The following is a 27,985-nucleotide window of genomic DNA, read 5'->3' as shown; positions in this document are numbered from 1 at the left end:
GGATGGTTTGAGTGAATGGGAAGGGGTGTGTGTGGAGGGAGATTTACTTTGTGTCTGACCCCGGAATTGTGTGATGGGACGGTGTGTAGGGAGATTCACTCTGTGTCTGACCCCAGTATTTCATCCCCTGTCCCTCTATTACTACGGAGTTTAGTGGTGTCACGTCTGATATTTTAACTTTCTGCCGGGGGGGGGGGGCGGGAGGGGGTCAGTTTGCCAGGAAGGGGGTTGGGTGGATTTGAGATCCTGGGCATCCGACCTCCCTCAGCCTGGAGCTGAGACGCTACTGTGTCAGTGTGAGGAGCTCCGACCCACTGTTGCAGTGCACAGGGGCGGGGGGGGGGGGGCAGCAGAAACCTCAAATAAAACTCGAGTCCGGCACAGGACAGGAAGTTACAGCGGTTTATTGATTTCATCATGACAAATGTAAATTAAACAATGTGTGAGCTGCTGACGTGCGGGAATAAATAAGCTGCTCCCGACTCACTCACAGTCACACACAATTAACTGACCGGCGACAACGAGTGACCGGTTGAATAATCAGTCCCGTCTCTCACCGTCACTGCATCGGGGAACCGATGATTATAAAATCACACTTCAGGGTCGTGTCCGGGATCGCTGCAGATCCAGGGTCACTGCCGAGGGGTTCGTCAATTTTACATCATTATATCTGCCAGACTGTGAATTCACCGTCCTCAGCAAAGGGAGTAAAGGGATTCTCTCCCGGGATAATCCCACCCCGGGACACCGGTGTCCCGTACTGAGACCTGGACCACAGGCTCTTCCTGTCTGTGTAATTCTCCGGGGTCTCACGTGGGGGAGTCTCGAACCCGCACATCCGGCGGAAGCTGCGCCGCAGTACAGCAGGCGGAAATATGTCAATGCGGGATGGCTTCCGATGTCACTGAGCTCGAGACTGGAGTCGGTTCCGTTAAAACCGTTGGGAATTACCCCCGGCGCGCGGCCATTACAGGTAAAGGCGGGAGTTAGAGGGGAGGGGCAGTTAAAGGGGAGTGCGGGGAATCGGCCAAAATGTCCCCATCCCGCGGGTGGGGATGTTCACAGTCCACTCTCAGTCCGGGTCTGGGTTCCTGCAGAGATCTCAGTTCCTTCTCCCCGGTCTCACTGAACCGATTCCCCACCAGCCTGAAACAGATGGGAGAATAAAGATGAAATAAACAGATTACACAACAGTGTCAGTAACAGGGGGCCGGGGTTAATGTTTCAACAACACTCACAGACAAATATTACCAGAAAACCCGCGGATCCGCTGATATTTTATCACATTGAACATTAACACAAACACTCACAGGATCAGCTCCAGACTCGGGAGGGTCAGTATGAGGCGGCGGAGTGCGGGGACAGATCGGTCTGTCAGCGAGTTGAATACCAGGTCCAGCTCCGTCAGTGATGGGTTTGTACTGAGAGCGGAGACGAGATCCTCGACACCAGAATCTGTGAAACCGACTCCCCACAGCCTGGAGATGAGAGAAAGTGAGGGTGAAGGACACAGAGAGACTGGAGACGATACAATTCCCCAGTATTTATCAGTAACAGAATTACTGATCACATTAATGTTCAGTGTCAGGCACCCAGTGACTGTAAACACAATCTCCCACAGTCTGGAACTTACCGCAGTGTCTGTATTTTACACACCGGGTTCCTCAAACCCGCAGACACCAGTTTCACTCCTGAATCTCCCAGTTCATTATGACTCAGGTCCAGCTCTGTCAGTGATGCGTTTGTACTGAGAGCGGAGGCGAGATCCTCGGCACCAGAATCTGTGAGACCGACTTCCCACAGCCTGGAGATGAGAGAGAGAGTGAGGGTGAAGGACACAGAGAGACAGGAGATGGTACAAATCCCCAGTGTTTATCAGTAGCACAATTACTGATCACATTAATGTTCAGTGTCAGACACCCAGTGACTGTAAACACAATCTCCCACAGTCTGGTACTTACCACAGTTTCTGTATTTTACACTCCGGGTCCCTCAGAGCCGCAGACACCAGTTTCACTCCTGAATCTCCCAGTTTATTATAACACAGTCTAAACACAAACAAACAAATTGATGAACAAAGTGATTCAAACCGTGGGTGTGGGGCAATTTCTCTCACTCGGATATTTCAGGAAACATTAAACCCTTCAGTAAATCACTGAGCGGAGTTCCCATCACTGTCAATATCCCTCACTGCCCAGCTCCAGGGTATTCGCCGAATGTCAGTAATTTCATCTGTCGATGTGACCGTGTAAACTCCACATATTCTGTCGCATTCCCCGATGGAGAGAAAAGTGTTCCTAACTGAAATGCAGAAATGTCAATGGGACACAGTGAAATAGACCCACCCGAGCTAAAGGGATGTGGAAGAGAGATCCCACAGCAGGAATGTATGGGGAAGAGAGATCCCACAGGATGAAGGGGGATGGAGAAGAGAGATCATACAGGACGAAGGTCGTTGGGGAAGAGAGTTTCCACAGGATGAAGGGGGATGTGGAAGAGAGATACCACAGGATGTGGGGACATGGAACATAGGACCCAAAGGAGGAAGGGGTGGGGAAGAGAGATCCCACAGGAAGAAAGGGGGTGGGGAAAACAAATCCCACAGGTGGAAAGAGAATGTGGAAAAGAGTTCCGACAGGAAGAGGAGAGTCGGGGAAGGAGTTCATACAGGAGGAAGGGAGATGGGGAAGAGAGTTCCCACTAGAGGAAAGTGTATGGGGAAGGGAATCCCAAATGATGAAGAGGGACGAGGAAGAGTGATCCAACAGCACTAATTTGATGGGGAGGAGAGAGCCCACAGCAGGAAGGGGGATGGGGAAGGGACATCCCACAGGAGGATCGAGAATGGTGAAGAGAGATCAGACAGGAGGATGGGGGATCTGTAGGAGAGAAACCACAGGAGGAAGGGGGATGGGGAAGAGAGATCCCACATGAGGAAGGGGGATGGGGAAGAGAGATCCCACAGGAGGAAGGAGCGTGGGGAATAGAGATCCGTCAGAAATAGGATGAACGGGGAAAAGAAATCATAGAGAAGGATTAGTGTGCAAACTTAAAGCACACGGTATTGGGGGAATGGTATTGATGTGGATAGAGAATTGGTTGGCAGACAGGACAGGACAGTGAGAGTAAACGGGACCTTTTCAGAATGGCAGGCAGTGACTAGTGGGGTACCACAAGGCTCAGTGCTAGAACCCCAGTTGTTTACAATATATATTAATGATTTAGACGAGGGGATTAAATGCAGCATCTCCAAGTTTGCGGATGACACGAAGCTGGGCTGCGGTGTTAGCTGCGAGGAGGATGCTAAGAGGATGCAGGGTGACTTGGATAGGTTAGGTGAGTGGGCAAATTCATGGCAGATGCAATTTAATGTGGATAAATGTGAGGTTATCCACTTTGGTTGCAAGAACAGGAAAACAGATTATGATCTGAACGGTGGCCGATTAGGAAAAGGGGAGATGCAACGAGACCTGGGTGTCATTGTACACCAGTCATTGAAGGTGGGCATGCAGGTACAGCAGGCGGTGAAAAAGGCAAATGGTATGTTGGCATTCATAGCAAAAGGATTTGAGTACAAGTGCAGGGAGGTTCTACTGCCGTTGTACAAGGCCTTGGTGAAACCGCACCTAGAGTATTGTGTGCAGTTTTGTTCCCCTAATCTGAGGAAAGACATTCTTGCCACAGAGCGAGTACAAAAAAGATTCACCAGATTGATTCCTGGGATGGCAGGACTTTCATATGAAGAATGACTGGATCGACTAGGCTTATACTCGCTTGAATTTACAAGATTGAGGGGGTATCTTATTGAAACGTATAAAATTCTAAAGGGATTGGACAGGATAGATGCAGGAAGATTGATTCCGCCGTTGGGGATGTCCAGAACGAGGGGTCACAGTTTAAAGATAAAGGGGAAGCCTTTTAGGACCGAGATCAGGAAAAACTTCTTCACACAGAGAGTGGTGAATCTGTGGAATTCTCTGCCACAGGAAACAGTGAAGCCGGTTCATTGGTTATATTTAAGAAGAATTTAGTTATGGCCCTTTTTGCTAAAGGGATCGGGGGTGTGGAGAGAAAGCAGGTACAGGGTTATGAGTTGGATGATCAGCCATGACCGTACTGAATAGCGGTGCAGGCTCGAAGGACCGAATGACCTACTCCTGCACCTATTTGTTATGTTTCTATGTTTCTAAGAGGGGAATGGGAACAAAGGCCCAACAGCAGGAAGGAGGGTGGTGAAAAGAGAGCCCTCAGGAGGAGGTCGGATGGAAGAACGATCAAAAGCAGGAAGGGGGATGTGGAAGGGAGATCCCACAAGAAGAGTTGGACATGGGGAAAAGAGATCCCACAGGAAGTGGGGTGATGGGAGCAGAGGCCGCACTGGAAGAAGGGGTATGGAGAAGAGAGATCCCACAAGAGGAAGGGGATGGGGAAGAGAGATCCCACAGGAGGAAGGAGCGTGGGGAATAGAGATCTGACAGGAAGAGGAAGAACGGGGAAGAGATATCATACAGGAGGATGGCGCGTGGGTAGGAACGATACCTCAGGAAGTATGGGGAGGGGAAAGAGAGATCCCACATCGAGGGGACATGGAACAGACGACCCACAGGAGGAAGGGGGATGGGGAAGATATATTCCATTCGAGCAAGGGGAATGTGGAAGAGAGATCCAACAGGAGGAAGGGGGATGGGGAAGAGAGGTCCGACAGGAGGAAGAGAGATGAGAAAGACAGATGCCACAGGAAGAGTGGAATATGAACGGAGGTCCAACAGCAGGAAGGAGGATGATGAAGATAGATCCCACAGGAGGTGGTCGGATGGACTAGCGATCCAAAAAACAGGAAGGGGGATGTGGAAGGGAGATTCCACAAGAAGAGTGGGGGATGGGAACAGAAGCCCCACAGGAGGACGGGAGATGGGGAAGACAGATTCCAGAGGAGGAAGGTTAATGTGGAAGAGAGATCCCATAGGAGGAAGGGGAATGGGGAAGTGAGACCCCAAAGGAAGTGGGGGAATAGGAACAGACGCCGCATAGCTGGAAGGAGGATAGGGCAGAGATCCCACGGGCGGAAGGGGGTTGGGGAAGAGAGATCCCATAGGAGGAATTAGGATGGGGAATAGGGATCCCACAGGAGGAAGGATGATGGGGAAGAGAGATCCCACAGGAGTAAGGGGAATGGGGAAGAGATAACCCACAGCAGGAAGTTGATGTGGAAGAGAGATCCCACAGGAGGAAGGGGTTGGGGAAGAGATAATCCACAGCAGGAAGTTGATGGGGAAGAGAGATCCCACAGGAGGAAGGGGTTGGGGAAGAGATAACCCACAGCAGGAAGTTGATGGGGAAGAGTGATCCCACAGGAGGAAGGAGGATGGGGAAGAGAGATCCCACAGGCGGAAGGGGGAAGGGGAAGAGAGAACTCACTGGAGGAAGGGGATGGGGTAGAGAGATCCCACAGGAGGAAGGGGGATGGGGTATAGAGATCCCACAGGAGGAAGGGCGATCGGGAGGAGAGATCCCACAGGAAGATGGGTGATGGGGAAGAGGGAGCCCAGATGAAGAAGGGGGATGTGGAAGAGAGATCCCACAGGAGGAAGGGGCATGGGGAATAGAGATCCCACAGGAGGATGGGTGGGGTGGAGAAGATAGATCTCACAGGAGGATGGTGATGGGTAGAGTGATCGCATAGGAAGAAGGGAGATGGGGAAGAGAAATTGCACCGGATGAAGAGCGTGAGGTAAAGACATCACACAGGAGGATGAGGAAAGTGTAATGGCGAACCCACAGGAGAAATGGTGATGGGGACTTGATCCCTAAGAATGAAACAGGGATTTGGATGAGTGGTCCCAAAGGAGGATTCCAAGGGTAAACAATAATCCCACAAGACGAGAGGTTTTTCTACGTGTGAGTTGGGTCTGAACAGAGCCCCAGAGGAGATGCGCCCTCGCTCTTTGCGTATCTGGAAGTGAGCAAAGTCACACACGGGGAAGGGCAGTGGGAGGACAATCTCACAATGGTATTTCTTTCCTTCTCACTGGGACAGTCTGCTGATGGTCTCTTGTCCCTCACCGGGAAGGGGGTGTGAGTCTCTGACCCACCTACTGCAGTCAGTGTCGGTCTGGGTGTCAGTAACAGTGAGAAGGAACATTGTAAATAGACGTGTCACAGGCAGCGAGAATCACGGCCATTCCTGTGATTTACCTCCATTAAACCAATGGCCGTTGTTCACTGATCTGATGAAGTCTCCAACATCCCTTCACAAGTAACCACAGAGCCCTCCCGTCCTTGGGGAATTACTGACCAATCCCCTGGGTATTTGTCAAAGTTCTTCACAATCTGATTTACTACAAATTTACCGAAATTCCTTTACACTGAAACAACACAATTAAACAGTTTCACAGTTCAGAGTGAAAGATAAATCAAGTTACCTCAGCTTCAGGCACTTGTGCAGACCAGGTCCCAGCTGCTGGATTCCTTCACACTGTATGTGGCAGTTGTCCAGGTCGAGGTGTTTTATTGTATCACAGAATCCGATGACATGAGACAGGACCGCGCAGTCAATCGGGGTCAGTGTCATTCCACTGAATGAAAGTGTTTCCACCGATCCCAGTGTTTCCTGAGCCAGTCCACGATTCTGAGACTCAAACAGGCAGTGCAATGTGTTCAGGAGGCTCCTTTTCCGAGCTTCAGTCCCAGTGTTTCCAATCCGGCGTTTAACCTCCTCTTTCACCCAATCAATCACCCGGCAGGTTGTTTCATGAGGAAATGGACCCAGAAACTCCTCCAAGCCCCGAGCTGTCATTGGGGAGGAGAGACCAGCAACAAAACGGAGAAATCCCTCAAATTGCCCATCTGTAATGCTGTAGGCTTCAGTGAGGAATATCAGGATATCTCCGGGATGTGGATTCAGGAATTGTGCGACTGCAGCTACAAACTCTTGGATGGTGAGGTGTGGGAATGTGTACACCACGCTACGGGCAGAATCGTCTCTCTCCAAAAGCTCCATCAGGAATCCAGACAGGAACTGGGAAGGCTGCAGATTGTGGTTGATCAAATCTCCATCTGTAAACACAATCTTCTTTTCGGACACTCCTCTGAAGGCCATCTGACCAACCCTGAGTAACACATCACGGGGGTTCTCAATCTCACGGCCGTGGTTTTTCAGGATATTGTAAATATAGTAGCAGTACAGTTGGGTGATGGTCTTGGGAACACGCTGCGGGTCCCTGACTCTTTGTGTGAAGAAGGGGCCCAGAGTCAGAGCGAGGATCCAGCAGTAGGAGGGGTTGTAGCTCATGGTGTACAGGATCCCGTTCTCAACCATGTATTTGAAAACAGCTGCTGCCACCGTCTGATCTTCAAAATACCTGATGAAATATTCTTTTCGTTCCTCACCAACAAATCCCAGGATTTCAGCCCGGACACTGATCTCCGCCTTTTTCAATAAATGTAACGCAGTGGGACGGGTGGTCACCAGCACTGAACACCCTGGGAGCAGCTTGCCCTGGATTAAACTGTACACAATGTCAGACACCTTGCACTTGAATTCAGGATCTGTGCATGTGGACTGAGGTTCTTTGTCTCCCCGACTGTCAGCAAAATCAATTTTGTCATTGAATTCGTCCAAACCATCGAATATAAACAGCAATCCCTTTGGGTTCTTCCAGACCTCTCTCAGGAAATTCCTAAAGTAAGGATATTGTTCCAGGATCAGTTCCCTCAGGTTTATTCTGCAGTTAATGGTGTTTAAATCCCGGAATTTGAAACTAAATACAAACTGGAATTGTTGGTATATTTTCCCCGTGGCCCAGTCATAAACAATCTTTTGTACCATTGTGGTTTTCCCGATACCCGCGACTCCGGCCACTGCTGCTGAACTTCCAGGTTTGAATTTACTACAGGAAAAGCTGCTCTGGAACAACTGATCAGTCCGGATTTTTTCCAGCTCTCGGCGGAGAAGTTTCTGTCTCCATTCCTCGAGGTCTCTGCCTCTTGCCAGCAGCTCATGTTCCACCAGTGTCCGATCTCGAACAGTAGAAATGACCGTGAGCTCAGCGTATCGATCAACCAGCTGGAAGACCTTCACCTTCTCCGTCATCAGGATCGTGTTCACTCTCAGTGTTTCAGTTTGTGCCCGCAGAGTGTCCTTGTGTTTCTGTTGAACATCTTCCATGGGAACAGAGAACGTAGTCAAAATGTTAAATGGTTCAATGGACAAAGAAATTCCTAAATGTATTCCAATATTCAGTGTTTGAGATTACATTAATTAATTCAATGCTTCCAAGGGTATTAGGACAGAAAGTAAAATTCCGTTCACAGACAGTGGAATTGGCAGCGATGGATGTCCCAAAAATGTCCAAACCTCATATTCTGATATTAATTAATCTTCAAGTGAACGTTCCCCTTATATCCTATTGCAATCCTGACTGCACTTCCGTTACAACAACATTTGACTACATTTAAAGCATTGTTTGCATCATTAGCAGACGATGAACACAAAGGAACTGTAGAGACCGATACAGCTTGGCACCAGAAGTGTCACAGGAGTTGCCAGACCGTGTTGGGGAATGCAACCTAAGACTGCCTTAGGGGCTCCAGCTCCATATTTTTCCCCAATGGGTTTACTCATAAGTTTTCCCCATGAGGTGTACAGCGTGAGATCACTGTTTTCCTTCTTCTAGATGAGCTGCCAATCACGGCCGAAGAGCCCCAATTGCCCGAAATGACTGGTTATCAGGTGGCAATAACTCGCATTTGCCCTTTCTCCTATCGGAAGAAATGCCTCTGCTAAGCTTAGTAGCTAAGCCACCCGTGAAGGCCAGGAGCTGGACCTGATTGTCAGAGGCTGTTTGAATCGCACGCCACTGGGAGCATTTAATAGGTCGTGGGAGCGTATTCTCGCTACCACCACTGGGTAAAACAATCTTAAGCAACCAAGCAGCTCTGCGTTACTGACAGCAATAACTTTGCCAATTGGGTTATTATAGTCACATGTACCAAGATACAATAAAAACTTTTATGCATGCGACCCAAATAGATAATATCATCATGTCGGTGCAATGAGGTCCTACAAGGAAAAACGGAACAGAATAGTGCAGGGAAACAGTGCTTCAGTTACCGACAAAATGCAGTGCAGGCAGACAATAAGGGACAAGGCCAAAGGATCATTGGCAGGTCAGATTACTTTATTTGTTTTTGAATTATTCTCCTAAACTGTAGAATTCAACACTTAAAACAACAGTGCTGGACAAAATTCTGAGGCAGATATATATAACTAGGGAGACCAAGATTTCTGCAAGTACTGTGTAAGGGATGTAGACTCTGTTAGTCACGTTTAAGCACCATCGTAAAACTTTTTTTAAAATTTGAACCTTGCTTGTAATTGATATTATTTTGACTTTTATTTTCTAGTTTGCACTTTATCCCATTGTAACGCAATTTGAACGACATCGTCCCGATGAAAAGTTCTTTATAAATAACAATATTAATTGTTTTTCTTCACTCAAAATGGCAAATCCGGAGGTACGGTGTTACGTACTCGTGACACGTGACAGTGGTACCCTTGTCACGTGACTGGGGTTGAAGTTATACTGGACTTGAGGTAATGGTCTTGTGATGGTGGAGTGACGTCATTTTCCCGCCAGTAGAGGTCATGTGACAGGTTTTTTTTTACAGGTTATAAAAGGAAGACCCACCCTGTGGGGTGGGGCATTTCGTGGCTGGATTTGCCAAGTTGACTTCATGTCACTGCGTGATTTAATGTTATGACGCAGTTTAGTTGAAAAATGAAGTTTTATCTAATGCCTAAAGTTTAAAAGGTCATTGCCAGCAGTTTATTTGCTAGTGGAGAGTGAATATCGGAGTTCGGAAGTTAAAGATCGAGGAGAATCGATTTTCGACGGTGGATTGAGGTCGACCTTGTGTGATCCTCATTCGGAAAGATTTCGTTGACTGTTCTCGTGTTAATCTCTGCTGGGGATAGCAGGAGATTGAGGACAGAGTGTGGAAGAAGAGGTTACTGCCATTAAACCGTTACGTTTCATAAAAATTCGACGTGGGAAGAGTTCGACTCCGGGGATCGAAGGACAACGACGTGGAAGAGAATTTAAATCACCTTAAAAAGTCTCTCATTTTAAATGGACTGTGAGCTTTTGAACTTTCGGTATACCGCTTTAAAGAACTGTTTTTTTTTCAATACCGCTTTAAGAACTGTGAATCTGCCGCACAGCAGCTGATTTCCGGTTACGCTAGTGTTTGTTTACTTTTGGGGGGTTTGTTTTCAGTGTTTAATAAACGTGTTATTTGTTATAAAAACCCTTGCCTAACTCATATATATTTATTGTTGCCTGAATACGTAACAACGGGCATATCCAAGCACATTCATTTCAGATTACTCTCGTGGGGTATACTATTGTGGCTTTCGGAAGATTTACATAAGCATTGTTGTATGGAGCTAATTCATTGATACGGTGGTGTAGTGCTTTTTGGTTGATACTAGTTGTTGATATAATTATCGGAACAATGTGTACTGTGTTCTACAGTCTTTCAATTTCCTCTTTTAATTCAGCATATTTCTAAAGTTTTTCTTTAATTGATATCTGCAAGTTATGTGTGTTTGGAATGGCTTTATCTATTTAAGAAGTTGTTTTTGCTAGTTTATCCTGTAGAGTTATAGCTGGACAGTTATTATGAATTGTCCTATCTGTAATAATGGATCGGTCACGGTGGATTTGTCGGACTCTAACTCTAAAAATGGAGCAGACTTGTAGTTACAGTGAGGGATGGTGCTTTTCATCAGTTGTAGTTTAAGCAAGATTTTTGTGAAAGTTGTTTACCACTTGATTGTGCAGTGCTCAGATTGAGTAAAACTACTGCGGGATCCTGTAATGTGTTCAATTGTTTCTGGCTGCTCTTGTAATTTTCAGCATTTATCACCTTGAACCTGTTGGCCTTTATTCTTTATTATTGATAACTAGGTTGTTAACCACTTGGTCCTGTATTACTATGATGATCCCTTCCGTTTCTGAGAAGAAGTCTCCAACTCTGAGCCAGGTGCTCAACGCTTCCTTGTCGACATCTAGTGCACTCAAATCGTGGGGATGTCTTCCGTGGGGAGTCAGACTCTTCCAAGATTAACATTCCTCTATTTTGATCGTTTCTTCGTTTTTATGGGTTATGCTTTCATTTGCGTTCAGTGATGTGTACCCGTTATCAAAATTGCATATGCTTGGATGGATTGCTGAATCCCGCTTGCATTGATGAAAATATATCCTTAGAGCTAATTGTGGATTTCAGAAAGGCTAAGATGAGGGAACACGACACACCAATCCTCACAGAGGGATCTGAAGTGGAGAGTGTGGGCAATTTCAAATTCCTGGGTGTCAATATCTCCGAGTATCTGACCTGGACCCAATATATCAATGCAGCTACAAAGAAGGCACAGCAGTGGCTATACTTCATCAGGAGTTTCCAACATCACTCGTATATTTCTACAGGTGTAACTTGCAAAGCATTGTAACAGACTTCATCACCGTCTGGTTCATGGGGTCTGCTGCACAGGATCGGACACTCAAGCACACTCAACGATTGAGTAGCAACTTCTTATTCTCTACCATCCAGTTTCTGAATGGACATAGAACCTATCGACAGTGACTCACTAATCTCTTTTTTATTTCTATTTCTGCACAACTTATTTAATTTAATAGTTTATAGAATCACACAGACATGCTATATATGGTTTCTTTGGTAATTAGTTCCATTATTTGAATTAATTGTTTTAGCTCCACTGATGCAAAAGTAACTAATTTCCAATCATCCCTGTATAGCTGTGTAAGGTATAATTCGTTGTTTTTTTTTTCCCGATTCGATAGTGATTTTTGTCTGTTTCAGGAAATTCAAGAGCGGATTTGACGCCAGACAAAACCATAGTGGGCTTAGTGTGTCACTCTGGAAAAAGTCTGCATTTATTTTGGTAACAGTGGTTGTTCCGTGTGGTTGTTATTAGGGCGTTTATTGTAATTCATTAGACGTTGTAGAAATTTCACAAGTATTGGATGCATCTTTTATGATATTGGAACCTCTTAACCACGTGAGAGACAGAATCAAATTGTTTTTGATCGACAATATAGCATTGAAAGATTTCTGCTCTCCCCAGTGCTCGATAGATGCATAATCTGTTATTAGTTGCTCCTTAAATCCGTTCATACATTAAGCGTATTCTTTCTGCTCTTCTGTAAGTATATTGTGGTTTTCTAAGTGAGTGGTTATTAGTTACGAGATGCAGGTTGTTAAAATTTTATAAATAAAATTGTCTTATTATTATTAAGAGCCAATAATAACATAGTAGGTGACCATTCAATAGTCTTATAAATGCAGAATTAAGGCTCTCCTTGAGGCTCGTGGTACGGACCTTCAGGCCTTTTATATCTTCTGCCCCGTGGGAGTATGACAGAATGTTTGAGGTGTTTTGGTGTTCAGCAGCGAGGCTTTGGGCGGGGTTAGCGTCTTGCTAACATGATGGAGTTCTTCCAGGAGGTGACAAAGGTGATGGATGAAGTTGCACATGGAGATCTTTTACTTGGTATTAGTCGGGTGTTTGACAAGGTCCCACAAGGAATCCTTATACAGAAAATTAACATGCTTGTGAATTGTGAATTGTCCTGGCTGGAGGTGATCCACATTGGGAGAATTTCTTTCACCGGCAGGTAGTGAATCTGTGAAATTATTGTCATAGACAGCTGAGTAAGACAAGTCTTTGGGTATAGTTAAAATGCAGGTCGATAGGTTCCTGATTAGGAAAAGCATCAACGTTTACTGGGAGAAGGCAGAATAATGGGGTTGAGAGGATTTGCAGAGCAAATTCACTGAGCCGAATGGCTTAATTCTGCTCCTGGATCTTATGGTTTTGCGTGCATCTGAAGTATTGTATTCACTTCTGATTGTCCAGCTCTGGGAATGATCGGAGAGGGTGCAGAACAGGTTCATCAGGATATTGCCTGGATTCGGAGACACGTGCTACAAGTAGAGGTTTGATAAACTTGGTTTGTTTACCCTGGTGTTAGAATAGAGATCTGACAGAGGTGTCAAAGTTTGAGAGATAAGAGTTTGGGTTGACAGCCTTTATTTTGTTTGTTTATTTTTACATAAGACTGGTGTCTAATACCAGAGGGCATTTGGTTAAGGTTAGATGGGATAAATTTATAGCAATTGTGGGTAGTTTTCTTCACAGATTTGTAGGTGCCTGGAATTTACTGTGTCGGTCGTGTTGGAGGCAACTATATTATAGATGCTCCTAGACATACATGAATGTGCAGGAAATGCAAGGAATTGGTCAATAATATGAGAAACAATACCAAAGTTTTTTTTTTCTTTCCCAGATACATAAATAATAAAAAAGGAGATATTGGACTGCTGAAAATGATGTTGTAGATGCAGTAACAGGTGAAAAGGAAATGCCAGACAAACTCTGTGGAAGTTAATAATGAATTGTACCTCTCCCTATAGATACTGCCTGGCCTGCTACGTTCCACCAGCATTGTGTGTGTGTTGCTTCAAATTCCAGCATCTGAAGATTTCCTCGTATCAGCGAATGATTAATGGTGAATTTTGATTCCCAGATTTTGTGAAGTCCCAGACTAACACTTGAGACGTGATTTGAACTGTGCATTTCATCACTCACCTATCAGTTGAGTGGGTAACTCAAATAACCCTTGGGCAATGTTCATGTATTCCTGTGGATCAGGACCTGTTTAAATATATTTTAAAAAATCCATGGAAACAGAGCTAAAATAAGTAAATAACTAAAATTTATTTCAAAGTACCTGTGTGTGTGTTTTTAACATACCGAGTTCCTGTATTTCCCTCAGTATTCTATCCAACTTCGGTAACTCAGTTCTCCACATCACAAAGGATTCCCACATCGCCCTCCGGGCCCGGGAGCCTTTGCCCATCACCAAACTGAGGAAGAGTCTGGAACTCTCTGTCCGTTTTCCCTTCTCTGTCAGCTCAGTGACTTTCTACAAAAGGAAACAATGAATTTATTGTGGAGCAGACAGACAGTCATGGAGAATGTGCAGGAAAATATCTGTTCATGACCCCAGTAGCTTCAGAACAGATGCAGTCACTGGGCTGCTGCTTCATCCTCCCTGGGTTCAGTCATTAACAGAGAAACAGTAACTGAAGGAAATTCTAAATCAATAGTGTGTAAGAATAAGGATTCACTGACGCCCTGCAACATGATTAATTTACTCGATCTGTCAATGTGCAGCATTAAATCAACAAGATGTGACAAGAAAAACGGAAGAGAGGGGAGGGCGAGAGAGAAAAAGAAAATGGGTGGTCGGCATCACTGAATCGTGGCTGAAAGAAGATCAATGCTCACATCCAAGGATAAATATTGAATCGAAAGGATAGGCAGGTAGATGAAAGGGTTGGGTTTACTATGTTGTCATTAAAAATGAAAAGTCCTGAAAAAGAGGTGATATCGGATTGGACGATGGAGATGTTAAGTAACTGCATAGGTAAAATGACCCTGATGGAAATTATATACAGGCCTGTTAACAGTAGCCAGGATGTCAGCAACAAATTACAACAGGAGAGAGAAGAGGCATGGAAAAAGGTCAATGTTAAACTAGTTATTGGGAATTTCAATATGCAGGTAGCTTTGGAAAATCAGTTCAGTGCCGAATCTTAAGTGAGGGAATTGATAGAATGCCTGTGAGATGGCTTTTGAGAGAAGCCTATGGTTGAGCCCACTATAGGAAAGGCAGATCTGGAGTCTGTGTTATGCATTGTACCAGATTTGATTGGGGAGCTTCAGGTAAATAAATCCTTAAGAGGCAGTGATCATAAAATAGCAGAACTCACTCTGCAATTTGAGAGAGAGAAGGTAAAGTTAGGTGTATCAGTATTACAGTGGAATAAAGGAATTATAGAGACATGAGAGAGGAGCTGGGAAAATAAAAAAAAAGTGACACTAACAGGGACAATAGCAGAGCAGGAATGGCTGACGTTTCTTGGAGCAATTCAGAAGGCGCAGGACAAATGATCACAAAGATGAAGAATTATTCTAAAGGGAGGATGATCAACCGTGGCTGACAGGGTAGTCAAAGCAGCACAAAAGCAAAGGAGAGGGCACAGAATATTACAAAATGTAGTAGAAAGTTCGAGGACTGGGATGTTTTTACAAACCAACAGAAGGCAAATAAAAAGCCATAAGTAGAGAAAATATGAAATATGAAGGTAGGCTAGCGAATAAAGTAAAATAGCTTACCAAGAGGTCCGTCTGATATATGTAGAGGGAAACAGAGGAGAGTGGATATTGGGCTGCTGGAAAATGACAGTGAAGAGGTACTGTCAGGGGACAAGGAAATGGCGGAAGGAATTAGTCAGTATTTTCCGTCAGTCTTCACTGTAAAAATCACTAGAACGTGCCAGATATTTGAGAAGGTCAGGTGGCAGAAGAGAATGTATTTGCAATTATTAAGGAGAAGGCGCTCGGGAAGCTGAAAGTTCTGAAGGTAGAGGAGTTCAGATCAACTGCACCCGATTGCTTCTGAAAGAGGAGGCTGAAGAGATTGTGGAGACATTAGTAATGATCACTCAAGAATCATTAGATTTTGGAATGGTTCCAGGAGACCGACCATTTTAAATTATAGGCCATTTAGTCTGATCAGTGTTTGGGAAGATGTCAGCAGTCGATAATAGAGGATAAGTTTTCAGGGTATTTGGAGGCAGATGATAAAAAAGGCCAAAATCCATGGAAGGGAATCTTTTTGACAGACCTGTTGGACTTTTTTTGAGAGAACAGCATGCTTGGTCGACAACAAAGAGTTAGAGCAAGTTGTTTACTTCAACTTCCCGAGGACCTTTGACTAGGTGCCCGACATGACGCCGTTTCACAAGACAAGGATCGATAGTAGGTCAAGAGAGATACTAGCATGGATAGAGGAGGATCCATGTTTTTCCCCAGACAGATTTTGTCTGACTGTCAGGAAGCACTGGATGGAACAAATAGGGCTTTTTCTTGTTGGATGTTGGTGACCAGTGGTGTTCTGCAGTGGTTGGTTTTGGGACAGTTTCTTTCTCCGTTATGTCAATGATTTGAAGGCTTTATGACCAAAATTGCGCACGTTATGAAGATATGGGGAGGGACAGGATGTGTTGAGGAAGCAGGAATTTCGCGGGAGGACATGGACCGATGGAATAAATGGGCAACTCAGTGGCAATTGGAATGTAGTATAGGGAGGCACATGGCCATACACTTTGGCAGAAATAATGAAAACGTAGACTATTTTCGAATCTGGGAGAAAATTCTGTAATCGGAGTTGTAAACAGTCTCGGGAGACCTCATGCTGGATTCCGTGCAGCTTGAGTCGATATTAGGAAAGGCAAAAAACAATGTTAGCATTCATTTCGAGAGGATTAGAATATAAGAACAGGCACTGGCCAGACCGCACTTGCATATTTTGAAGGGTTTCAGACGCTGATCAGAGAAAATATGTGATTGCATTGTGGAAAGTCCAGAGATGAATCAAAACTAACAGAACCAGTGATATTAAACCTGATTTTGATGAGAATGATTCCTGGATGTGCCTGTATTTGAGTGTGGAAGGATGAGGGGGGATCTAATTGTAACATGTGGAATATCGAAAGGCATTGAGAGGACGGGGAGATGATGTTTCTAAGTGGGGGACTCTAGAACCATACGGAACAGCCTCAGAATAGAGGGACATCCATTTAGAACAGAGATGAGGAGATTCTTTAGCCGAGGAGTAGTGAATCTGTAGAATTCATTGGCACTGACAGCTGCGGAGATCAGGTCATTGAGTATATTTAAAACAGAGGTTGGAAAATCCTTGATTAATCAGGTCAGCAAAATTCACTGGGAGAAGGGAGGGGAATGGAGTTGAGAGGGATTGTAAAACACCCGTGGAGCAGAATCGGTGGGCCTAATGGACAATTTGTGCACCAATGCCTTATGGTCCTATGATGTGTAAAGACAACAAAACATTGAGGAATGTCTGTGCGGCTGCCTCATGATGGAGATGGTTACTGCCTGTAAAATGGTGATCACTTCCTGAATGTAGGCATGGTCTTCCTGATAACTGATGAATTATGAGTTAAATTTTGAATAGTCTTCAAGCAAGATACACCGATGATGGAATTAAGGTAATTGAGGAGACAACTGAAGATGGATGGGGTTACGACATTGCTCTGAGAAATAAGAACAATGATGTCCTGGGTTTGAATGATTGATCTCCTAGAACAGGTACCAGTAGGGAATTGGAAAAGATTTTCATAAAATGAATAATGGACAATAATTATGGAATAAATCAGCATAATTCCCTGATGGTCCACTGCACTGTAAAGTATTCTCTTAGTTTCACTGCTACCCAGTCTGAGAAGTTGCAGTTGTGAAAGAGATTTAAAAGGTTAACAGTAAAGCAGACGTCTTCAGGTGATGAATTTATAGATGAGAATACATATTTACAGATTACTCCTCTTGCCTTTGGATAATGTCTATCTGATTCATTACATACAACGTCAATGAATCCAAACGAGAACAAAGTCACTCACGGTGTAATACACTTGATTTTCTAATACCACTCATGGCTGAATAAGTCATATCTAGGACAAGACAATAACTGCTTGTGAGTTCCAAGGAGAGTGACCTGAAATGGTGTGTCCCTGTGTTTCATTAATTACATATTCAGCAAGTTAGCAGATTTCTTTTTCGTTATGTCCCTTCCCTTTCAGGACAACGTATTGTCTTACTTTTTAAGACAACCTGTTGATTTTTTTGGATCATAAGATATCAGCTAGTCAGCAGACTTATTTTGTGTTTTGTGCTTTTTTCTTCCTTTTTAGGTCAAACTATTGACTTTTGTGGTCATGAGATTATGAGCTTTGTGCGTGATCGTTCACGCCTAACCTATCTTAGAGATTTTCGAGGAAGTTACCAGGAAAGTTGTTAAGGCAAGGTTGTGGATATTGTCTACGTGGACTTTAGGACAGTATTTGACAAGGTCCCGTATAGGAGGTTGGTCTAGAAGATTCAGTTGCTCAGCAATTAAGATAAGGTAGTAAACTGGATTAGACAATAACTTTTTGGAAGAATCCGGAGTGTCACTATAGACTGTTGCATTTCTGATTGGCGTCTGTAACTCGTGCAGTGTCACAGGATCGAAGTTGTGCCTGTTATTGTTTGTCATCTATATCAATGTTATGGATGAAATTACGGTTAACAGCATCAGCAAATTTGCAGATGACTCCAACATTGGGAAGGTGCAGTGGACAAAGAGGAAGACTACAAGAGCTTGTAGTGAGATCTAGACCAACTGGAGAATGGGCTGAAAAGGCGCAGATGCAATTTAATGCAGACATGTGCAACATGTTGCTCTTTCGATGGACCAAGCAGGGTAGATCTTACAGAGCGACAGGCAGAACAAAGTGATCAGGGAATACAAGTCCATAAGCCATTGAAAGTGGCGGCAAATGTTGATAGGCTCTGAAAGAAATTTTCTTAGCGCATTAACCTTCATAAATGAAAATATAGTGTATGATGTGATGTTGTATAAGACGTTGTTGAGCCCTAATTTGTATATTATGTGCAGTTCTGCTGAACTATCTACGGGTCAGATGGAAATAAGTTTGAAAGAATACAGAAAAAATACAGGATGTTGCCGTGACTGGAAGACCTAAGTTATAAGAGAAGAGTGAACAGGTTAGGACTTTATTCATTGGGACGTGAAAGACTGAGGGGAGATTTGATAGAAGTGTACTCAATTGCATGGGGTACAGATAGGATAAGTGCAAGCAGTCATTTTGTACTGAGTTAAGGAGGTACTACAATAGGAGGTTATCAGTAAAGTGTGAAAGATGAAAAGTTCAAGGGGTGCAAAGGTGAAACTTGTTGACTCAGAGGGTGGTGAGAGTGTGGAACGAGCTAGCAGCGCAAGTAGTACAAGCGGTTACAAGCGGTTAGATCCATGAATGATGAGGGTATAGAGCACCATGGCCCGGTGCAGGTCAATGGGAATAGGCAGTTTAAGTAGACTGGCATGGAATAGATGGGACAAAAGGCCTGTTTCAAGGCCTATGACAAGTCAGCCACAGATTGTTTGGGAACTCATCGAGTCAAGACCAGATGTGGTTAGCAGGTTTCCCTCCATCAAGTATTGCAGTGAAGCCGGTTGGCCCAATTTACAATCTGAGAGTTTAATATTCATCCTGGATTAATGAGATGAGATGAATCTGTCCGACCGCCCCTGGTGGAAATTATATACAGGCCTTTGAACAGTAATCTTTATGTGAGCTACAAATTACAACGGGAGAGAGAAGAAACATGCGAAAAGGTGAATGTGAAAATAGTCATGGGGAATTTCAATGCGCAGATACCTTTGGAAAATCAGGTAGGTGCTGAATACTAAGTGAGGGAATGTATAGAATGCCTATGGGATGGCTTTTGAGAGAAGCTTATGGTTGAGCCCACTATATGAAAGGCGCATCTGGAGGCTGTGTTGTGTATTACACCAGATTTTATTGGGGAGCTTCAGGTGGCATGCTATCCAAGTTGCCCGCCATCTTGGACAATGTCTCCCATCCACTCCATAATATACTGGTTAGACACAGAAGTACATTCAGCCAGAGGCTCATTCCACCGAGATGCAACACTGAGCGTCATAGGAAGTCATTCCTGCCTGTGGCCATCAAACTTTACAACTTCTCCCTCAGAGTGTCAGACACCCTGAGCCAATAGGCTGTTCCTGGATTTATTTCCACTTGGTATAATTTACTTATTATCTTTTAATTATTTCTGGTTTTATTTTGCTATATTTCTACTCTATTCTTGGTTGGTGCAACTGTAACAACACCCAATTTCCTTCAGGATCAATAAAGTATGTCTGTCTGTCTGTCTGTAAATAAACCCTTGAGAGCCAGTGATCAGAAAATAACAGAATTCACACTGCAGTTTGAGAGTGAAAAGCTGAAGTTAGATGTATCAGTATTACAGCGGAATAAAGGAATTCAAAGTCACGGGAGAGTTGCTGGGCAAATATAAATTCGGAAATGACACTAACAGGGGCAATGGCAGTGCAGGAGTGGCTGAAGTTTCTCGGAGCAATTCAGAAGGTGCAGGGCAAATGATCGCATAGATGAAGAATTATTCTAAAGGGAGGACGATCAACCGTGGCTGACGAGGTAGTCAAAGCAGCACAAAAGCAAAGGAGAGCGCACAGAATATTACAAAATATGGTAGAAAGCTGGAGGACTGGGATGTTTTTACAAACCAACAAAAGGCAATTAAAAAACTGTAAGTAGAGAAAATATGAAATATGAAGGTAGGCTAGCGAATAAAGTAAAATAGCTTACCAAAAGGTTCTCTTGGTATATGAAGAGTGAAAGAGAGGAAAGTGGATTTTGGGCCGCTGGAAAAAGACAGTGGAGAGTTACAGTCAGGAGACAAGGAAATGGTGGAGGGTATTAGTAAGTATTTTGCGTCAGTCTTCACTGTAACAAACACTAGAACGTGCCAGATATTTGAGAATGTCAGGGGGCAGAAGTGAGTGTATTTGCAATTATTGAGGAGAAGGCGTTCGGGAAGCTGAAAGTTCTGAAGATAGATGAGTCCAGATCAACTGCACTCGATTGCTTCTGAAAGAGGAGGCTGAAGAGATTGTGGAGGCATTAGTAATGATCGCCCAAGAATCACTAGATTTTGGAATGGTTCTGCAGATTATAGGCCAGTTAATGTGAACAGCATTTGGGAAGATGTCAGCAGTCGATTATTGAGGAGAAGGTTTCGGGGTCTTTGGATGCACATGATGAAAAAATGGCCAAAATCCATGGAAGAAATTCTCCTCTGACAGACCTGCTGGAAGTTTTTGAGAACATAGCATGCTGGGTCGACAACGGAGATTCAGAGCAAGTTGTTTACTTGGACTTCCCAAGGACGTTTGACCAGGCACCCCACATGATTCCGTTTCACAAGACAAGGGCCGACAGTAGGACAAGAGAGATATTAGCATGGATGGAGGATCCATGATTATCTCCAGACAGATTTTGTCTGACTGTCAGGAAGCACAAAATGGGATCAAATAGGGCGTTTTCTTGTAGGATGTTGGTGACTAGAGATGTTCTGCAGTGGCTGGTTTTGGGACAATTTCTTTTTCCGTTATGTCAATGATTTGAAGGCTCTATGGCCAAGATTGCGCGCATAACGGAGATATGGGGAAGGTCAGGAAGCGTTGAGGGAACAGTGATTTTGCAGCAGGACATAGACTGATGAAAAAAATGGGCAAATCAGTGACAATTGGAATGCAGTATAAGGAGGTCCATGGCCATACACTTTGGCAGAAATAATGAAGACTCAGACTATTATTGAGAGTTGTAAATATTCTCGGGAGACCTAGTGCAGGATTCCTTGCAGGTTGCGTCGGTGTTAGGAAAGGCAAAATCAATGTTAGCATTCATTTAGAGAGGATAAGAATATAAGAACAAGCACTGGCAAGACCACACTTGCATATGGTGAATGGTGTTAGTCCCGATCAGAGAAAATGTGTGATAGCATTGTGAAAATTCCAGAGAGGAATCAAAACTGACAGAACCAGTGATATTAAACCAGGTTTTGATGAGAATGATTCCTGAATGCGCCGGTACTGGCTGGAGTGTGGAAGGATGAGGGGGAATCTAATTGTAGCCTGTGGAATACCAAAAGGCATTGAGAGGATGTGGAGATGATGTTTCAAAGTGGGGGAGTTTAGAACCAGACGGAACAGCCTCAGAATGGAGGGACGTCCATTTAGAACAGAGATGAGGAGATTCTTTAGCCGAGGAGTAGTGAATCTGTAGAATTCATTGAAACTGACAGCTGCAGAGACCAGGTCATTGGGTATATTTAAGACAGAGGGTGGTATCTTCTTGATTAATCAGGTCAGCGAAGTTCACTGGGAGAAGGCAGGAGAATGGAGTTGAGAGGGATAGTAATATCGGATTACATTATTGCCCGTGATGTAATGGCAGAGCAGAATCAATGGGCCTGATGGCCTATTTGTGCTCTGATGCCTTATTGTCTTATGTTGTGTAAAGACAACAGAACATTAAGGAAAAACACGAGGAAATCGTCAGATGCTGAAAATTCAAACAACACACACAAAATGCTGATGGAACACAGCAGGCCAGGCAACATCTATAGGGAGAAGCAGTGTCGAAGTTTCGGGCCGAGACCCTTCATCAGGACTAACTGAAAGGAAAGGTGGGAAGAGATTTGAAAGTAGGAGGAGGAGGGGGAAGTGCAAAATGATAGGAGAAGACCGGAGGGGGTGGGATGAAGAACATTAAGGAATGTCAGTGCGGCTGTCTTACAATGGAGATGGTTACTGCCTGGCACTCATGCTCTAAAATGGTAATGACTTCCTGAATGCAGGCATGGGCTTCCTGATTAACTGAGGAATTATGAATTAAACATTGAGTAGTCTTAAAGCAACATACACCTATGATGGAACTAAGGTAACTGAATATGGATGGGCTTAGGACATTGCTCTGAGAAATAAGAGAGGCAGGGGTTAAGGGTCAGGCAGCGTTTAAGGGTTGGCACAACATTGTGGGCTGAAGGGCCTGTACTGTGCTGTACTATTCTATGTTCTATGTCCCGGATTTGAATGATTGATCTCCTAGAACAGTTAACAGTAGGGAATTGGAAAGGTTTTCCATAACATGAATAATGGACAATAATTAAGGAACAAATCAGCATAATTCGCTGATGTTCCACTGCACTGTAAAATAATTCCTCACTTTCACTGCTACCAGGTTTGAGGAGTTACAGTTGTGAAAGAGATTTAAAGGTTTACCAGTAAAACAGACGTTTCCAGATGATGAATTTATAGATGAGCATCATATTTACAGATTATTCCTCTTGCCTTTTGGTAATGCCTGTCTGATTCATTACATACAGCGCCAATGAATCCGAACGAAAACGGAGGTACTCACGGGTGTAACACACTTGATTTTCTAATACCACTCATGGCTGAGTAGGTCAAATCTAGGACAAGACAATCACTGTTTGTGAGCTCCAAGGAGAGTAACCTGAAATGATGTGTCCCTGTCTCTCATTAGTTAGATATTCAGCAAGTTAGCAGTATTTTTTTTTTGTTTGCCCCTTCCCTTTCAGGAAATCCTATTGATCTTCTTCCCTTTCAGGACAACCTGTTGATTTTTTTGGGATCATGAGATATCAGATATCACCAGATTTATTTTGTTTTCTGCTTTCTTCTGCCTTTTTAGATCAAACTATTGATGTTTGTGGTCATAAGATATCAGCTTTGTGCGTGATCTTTCACATCTAATCAATCACAGAGATTTTTGAGGAAGTTACCAGGAAAGTTGATGAAGGCAAGGTTGTGGATATTGTCTACATGGACTTCAGCAAGGTATCTGACAAGTTCCCGTACAGGAGGTTGGTGTAGAAGATTCAGTTGCTCAGCATTCGAGATAAGGTAATAAACTGGATTAGACACGAGTTAGACATTTTTGGAAGAATCCGGAGTGTCGCTATAGACTGTTGCATTTCTGATTGGCGCCAGTAGCTCGTGCAGTGTCACGGGGATCGGCGCTTTGCCTGTTGTTGTTTGTCATCTATAATTTGGATGAAATTACGGTTAACAGAATCAGCAAATTTGCAGATGACTCCAACATTGGGAAGGTGCAGTGGACAAAGAGGAAGACTACAAGAGCTTGTAGTGAGATCTAGACCAACTGGAGAATGGGCTGCAAAGGCGCCGATACAATTTAATGCAGACATGTGCAACATGTTGCTCTTTCGATGGACCAAGCAGGGTAGATCTTACAGAGCGACCGGCAGAACAAAGTATCTGAGAATACAGGTCCATAAGCCATTGGAAGTGGCGGCAAATGTTGATAGGCATGAAAGAAAGTTCCTTAGCGCATTGGCCTTCATAAATGAAAATATCGTGTACAGTAGATCGGATATGATGGTGTATAAGACGTTGGTGAGGCCTAATTTGGATATTATGTGGAGTTCTGCTCAACTATCTACGGGATAAATGGCAATAAGTTTGAAAGTTTACAGTAAAACATTACGAGGATGTTGCCAGGACTGGAAGACCTAAATCATAAGAAACGAGTGAACGGGTCAGGACTTTATTCATTGGAACGTGGAAGACTGAGGGGAGATTAGATAGAAGTTTACGCAATTGCATGGGGTAAAGACAGGATAAATGCAGGCAGTCATTTTGTACTGAAGTAAACAGGTACTACAATAGGAGGTTATCAGTAAAGGGTGACAGATGAAAAGTACAAGGGGTATAAAGGTGAAACTTGTTGACTCGGAGGGTGCTAAGTTTGTGAAACTAGCTAGCAGTGCAATTGGTACAAGCGGTTAAGAGAAGTCTGGATAGATCCATGAATGATGAGGGTATAGAGCGCCATGGCCCGGTGCAGGTCAATGGGAATAGGTAGGTTAAGTAGACCGGCATGGAATAGATGGGCCAAAAGGCCTGTTTCAAGGCCTATGACATGTCAGCCACACATTGTTTGGGAACTCATGGAGTCAAGACCAGATGTGGTTAGCAGGTTTCCCTCCATCAAGTACTGCAGTGAAGCCGGTTGGCCCAATTTACAATCTGACAGTTTAATATTCATCCTGGATTAATGAGATGAGTTGAATCTGCCTGACGGTTCAGACAAGATTTGAAATTAGTTTCAGACTTAATGCATGTTCAAAGTCCAGATATGCAGCCACTGCTCTTGTTTCACACTGATAAAAACTGCAGGTATGAGACGAAAAGGTGACACTGAACCTATAGGACCCATTGCTCCCCAACTTAACAGCTGAAACCAGATCTGTGAGAGACAGGTCAGAGATCAAAGTCTCCATTCCCATGTAGAACTCGTAGAACGTGAAGGAGATTAATTTTGGTCACCATACAGTTCTGTGACAATACACACACTACACTCACCTCATTTTCTTCTCTACTGAAATATCCCTCCTTTGTCAACATCCAACCGAGTCTTTCAACCTTTTCTTCAATCGCTTGTTTGAGTCTGTCCCTGTAGAACTTTGTCAGTTGGTACAATCGATATTCGCCCCCCTGTGCCAGGAGGTCAGAGATTGTGAACTCTGGATCTGTGAATATAAAAGGGAAATTTAGGCTTGAACTCAGATATCCTTCGTCTCCACTGCTCTCACCCAACTCAACAGAAAAAAACATGACTTGAACCTGCTCACAGACACAAAAATTGATTAATTCCCCATCTCCAACACTGGACTTAAAACCGAACCAACAATGTCCTAAACATTAGGTTAATAGAAGGACCACAGTTAATGCAAACCAGTCCATCCGCCATCCCACCCACTCACCTATTTCCGTTTTAGATGGGCAATAAATGTCGGGACTGTCGGTAATATTCGCTTCACAGAGATACTCTCTCCATCCTGGCGAATACATTTCCCTTGATTCCAATCCCGGAAGTACTCTCCTCATCTGGACAGCTGCATTTCTCCAATACACATCTTGGAAATCCTCAGAGTAGGTAGTACATTTCCTGTAGTGGGGTAACGGCTGCCCACAACACCACATGCCTCACCCACACATTCCCACTCTCTCTGACCAACCCTCCAACAATGCCTCACATTTACCCTCCTCCCTGCCACATTCTGCGAACACATCACCCTCATATTTCACTCACCCGCTCCTTGTTGGGCACTTGACAATGCCGTGATTAATGAGCTTCTGAGCTGACAGACAGTTGCCTCACTTGGGCTGGTTCCGGGGTCCTGATCAGTGTCTCTGACGTCACTGTCTCTGGGCTGACTTTGCTCCACTTCCGCTGCGGCCGGAGCGCATTCCATTGTGACATCGCTCTCAGTCTGACCCTGCTTTGGTACCTTGCTTCCCGTGTCCTGATCATCTTCCCTCGATGATCCGCCTGGTAGAATCCTTTTCAGTCTTATCGCTGCACGTTTCAATTCCCCAACTGAAATAAGTGATGAATTGCAGGTTATACAAGTATGATTTAGATCTGAGCAAAACTGATTCAGATTGCAATGGAGCCGAGACTCTGGCTGACCGGATTTGGAGTGGGACTGTGCTGGGTAATGTGAACCGTACATCCTGCCAGGTGATACAATAAGCTGGTGACTGGACACATTCACTTCCAGTAAAATTACAGGATAGACACAGTAAAACTGATCACTGAATTCACAGCAGCTGAACACACGGATTACCACAGGATCTTAATGCAACAGTGTCCGATAATACCAGGAAATATCACTGCGATTGTCTTCCACAAGGTAAAATCTCCCAGGGTCACTTACTGTCCAGTAGTCTGTGTCAAATACAGACCAGCAACGGGATTACACATGGTCCAGTCTGCTGGATCAGACTTTCTCCAAACGCTTTGTCACACGATGTCCATTCTCATTGGTCACAGATTGACCATTGCATTGAGACGCACATCGTCTGGTCCCCTGGGTCGCAGACTGACTATTACCGTGAGATCTATGCTGTCCGCTCCCCTGGTTCCCATCTTATCCCCCGCCTGAGGGTCATCATGTAACGACTATGCAAGTCATTGGCAAAGTCTCGCTTAGAGAGCTTTGTGTGTAGTTGCGGTTGCTAATCTACAGGATGGGGGTGACTAAGCTGGAATGTGTGTAGTGAAGAATGACCACTACGGTACTGGGCTAGGGGGTTGGTTTGTGTGTTCGGCTGGGACAGTTTGCCCTGGAGCTCAGGAACTTGAAGGGTGACCTTACACACATATATGAACATAAAATAATCCGGGGCGGACACAGGGCATGAACATCGAGCAGGAACTCCGCCTTCAACTCAGGCACCGAGCCGGGACTCAGGAAACTTCAGGAAAATTGGACAAGCTCAGGCATTTAGATCAGCATGAATTAGATGGGCAGAAGGACCTGCTTCCAGGCTGTAATCTCTGTTTTATTCCACCTGTAATCACAGATTTAAGCACAATCACAATTCCTACAGGTGACAGAGACATTTTGACATTGGTTCTACCGGGTTTCCCAGCAAAGATCCTGGGAATTTAGGTAGAAAATCATCTCAAGAGGGAAATATTTAGAAACTCACGTTCACCATTTCTCCACAGCCCAGACATTCACTGGGGTGTTAAAACTCCGAAGCAGACCACAAGTGTATCTACAATGAGCTGCCTCCTGATCCTCAGCCATTCCCAACAGCGACAATGATCTCCGCTCTGCCACAGAAAACAGAGTTCGGAAACACCCCTCTTCTCCTTTGTGCAGCAACCAAGGAAAACTAGGGGGGAGTTGATAGCTCTCCTTCCAAAACCTGAAATGCTCGGTTATCACACAATCTCTGAAATCCAGGAAATGCTCATATTATCTGGTTCTGAATGTTATAAATGAAAGTTGGAAATATCTTACACCTCAGTACATGTTTGAAGGTGAAGCGGACCGTGACCCTGAACATTTACATAAACCACATGACCGCTGTCAAATTCCTGTCTGTGTTTCACTCACGACTACCTGATTCAGGAGTCCCTGCTTCTTTCACTCAGGTGAAGCTTTGCATGGTGAGCAGAGTGATTCGACCATTACCAGTGTCAGGTCCCTGCGCTGGAACTGTTTGGTTTATCAATTACTCAAGGCTGCTTTAACAGTGGGATCAATGACACTGCTTGATGAAACTTTTCTATACCCTGTTCACATCTGTGTAAGTTTCTTCATCTGAACTATAGTGTAGAAACGCGACAAAAGTTTAATTCAAAGATAACTGATCATACCTTTGGCCATTCTAATTGTGACTGACGATTGTTGCTTGTCAAGGATCTCGGCCCGAAACGTTGACTGCTCCTTTCAACGGATGCTGCCCGACCTGCTGAGTTCATCCAGCTTGTTTGTACGTGTTATTTAACCACAGCATCTGCAGTGTAATTTGTGGTTGCTTGTCGTCGTCTTGATTGCACTTTGATCCCAGTGCTGGAA

General features: G+C 44.4%; 2 protein-coding genes across 2 annotated transcripts in view; one reads left to right on the top strand and one right to left on the bottom strand.

Moving 5' to 3' along the window:
• The window catches only part of LOC140723079 (uncharacterized), a 561,502-nt gene that overhangs the window by 183,946 nt on the left and 349,571 nt on the right, over positions 1 to 27,985 (top strand). The gene's annotated exons all lie outside the window — the stretch shown is intronic.
• Positions 398 to 27,985, bottom strand: LOC140723090 (NACHT, LRR and PYD domains-containing protein 12-like). The gene is made up of 11 exons (XM_073037715.1): positions 27,784 to 27,985; positions 25,702 to 25,989; positions 24,972 to 25,138; positions 13,838 to 14,009; positions 13,673 to 13,738; positions 7,362 to 8,160; positions 6,423 to 7,226; positions 1,962 to 2,048; positions 1,634 to 1,804; positions 1,311 to 1,478; positions 398 to 1,146 (listed from the first exon to the last, which is right to left on the bottom strand). Exons 1-11 carry the CDS (start codon positions 27,791 to 27,793, stop codon positions 987 to 989), a joined length of 2,892 nt encoding a protein of 963 aa, XP_072893816.1. The 5' UTR covers positions 27,794 to 27,985; the 3' UTR covers positions 398 to 986.

This window comes from Hemitrygon akajei, unplaced genomic scaffold (genome assembly GCF_048418815.1).
Source record: "Hemitrygon akajei unplaced genomic scaffold, sHemAka1.3 Scf000100, whole genome shotgun sequence".
Classification (NCBI taxonomy): Eukaryota; Metazoa; Chordata; class Chondrichthyes; order Myliobatiformes; family Dasyatidae; genus Hemitrygon; species Hemitrygon akajei.
This window is presented reverse-complemented; position numbering and strand designations above follow the sequence as displayed.

What these genes read in the sequence shown, in the direction of transcription:
- LOC140723090 (XM_073037715.1), bottom strand. An exon ending in TCAGTAGAGAAGAAAATGAG is followed by an intron (nt 14,010 to 24,971) that starts GTGAGTGTAGTG and finishes TTCCTTTTGTAG; the next exon opens with AAAGTCACTGAGCTGACAGA. An exon ending in GAGGGAAATACAGGAACTCG is followed by an intron (nt 13,739 to 13,837) that starts GTATGTTAAAAA and finishes ATATTTAAACAG; the next exon opens with GTCCTGATCCACAGGAATAC.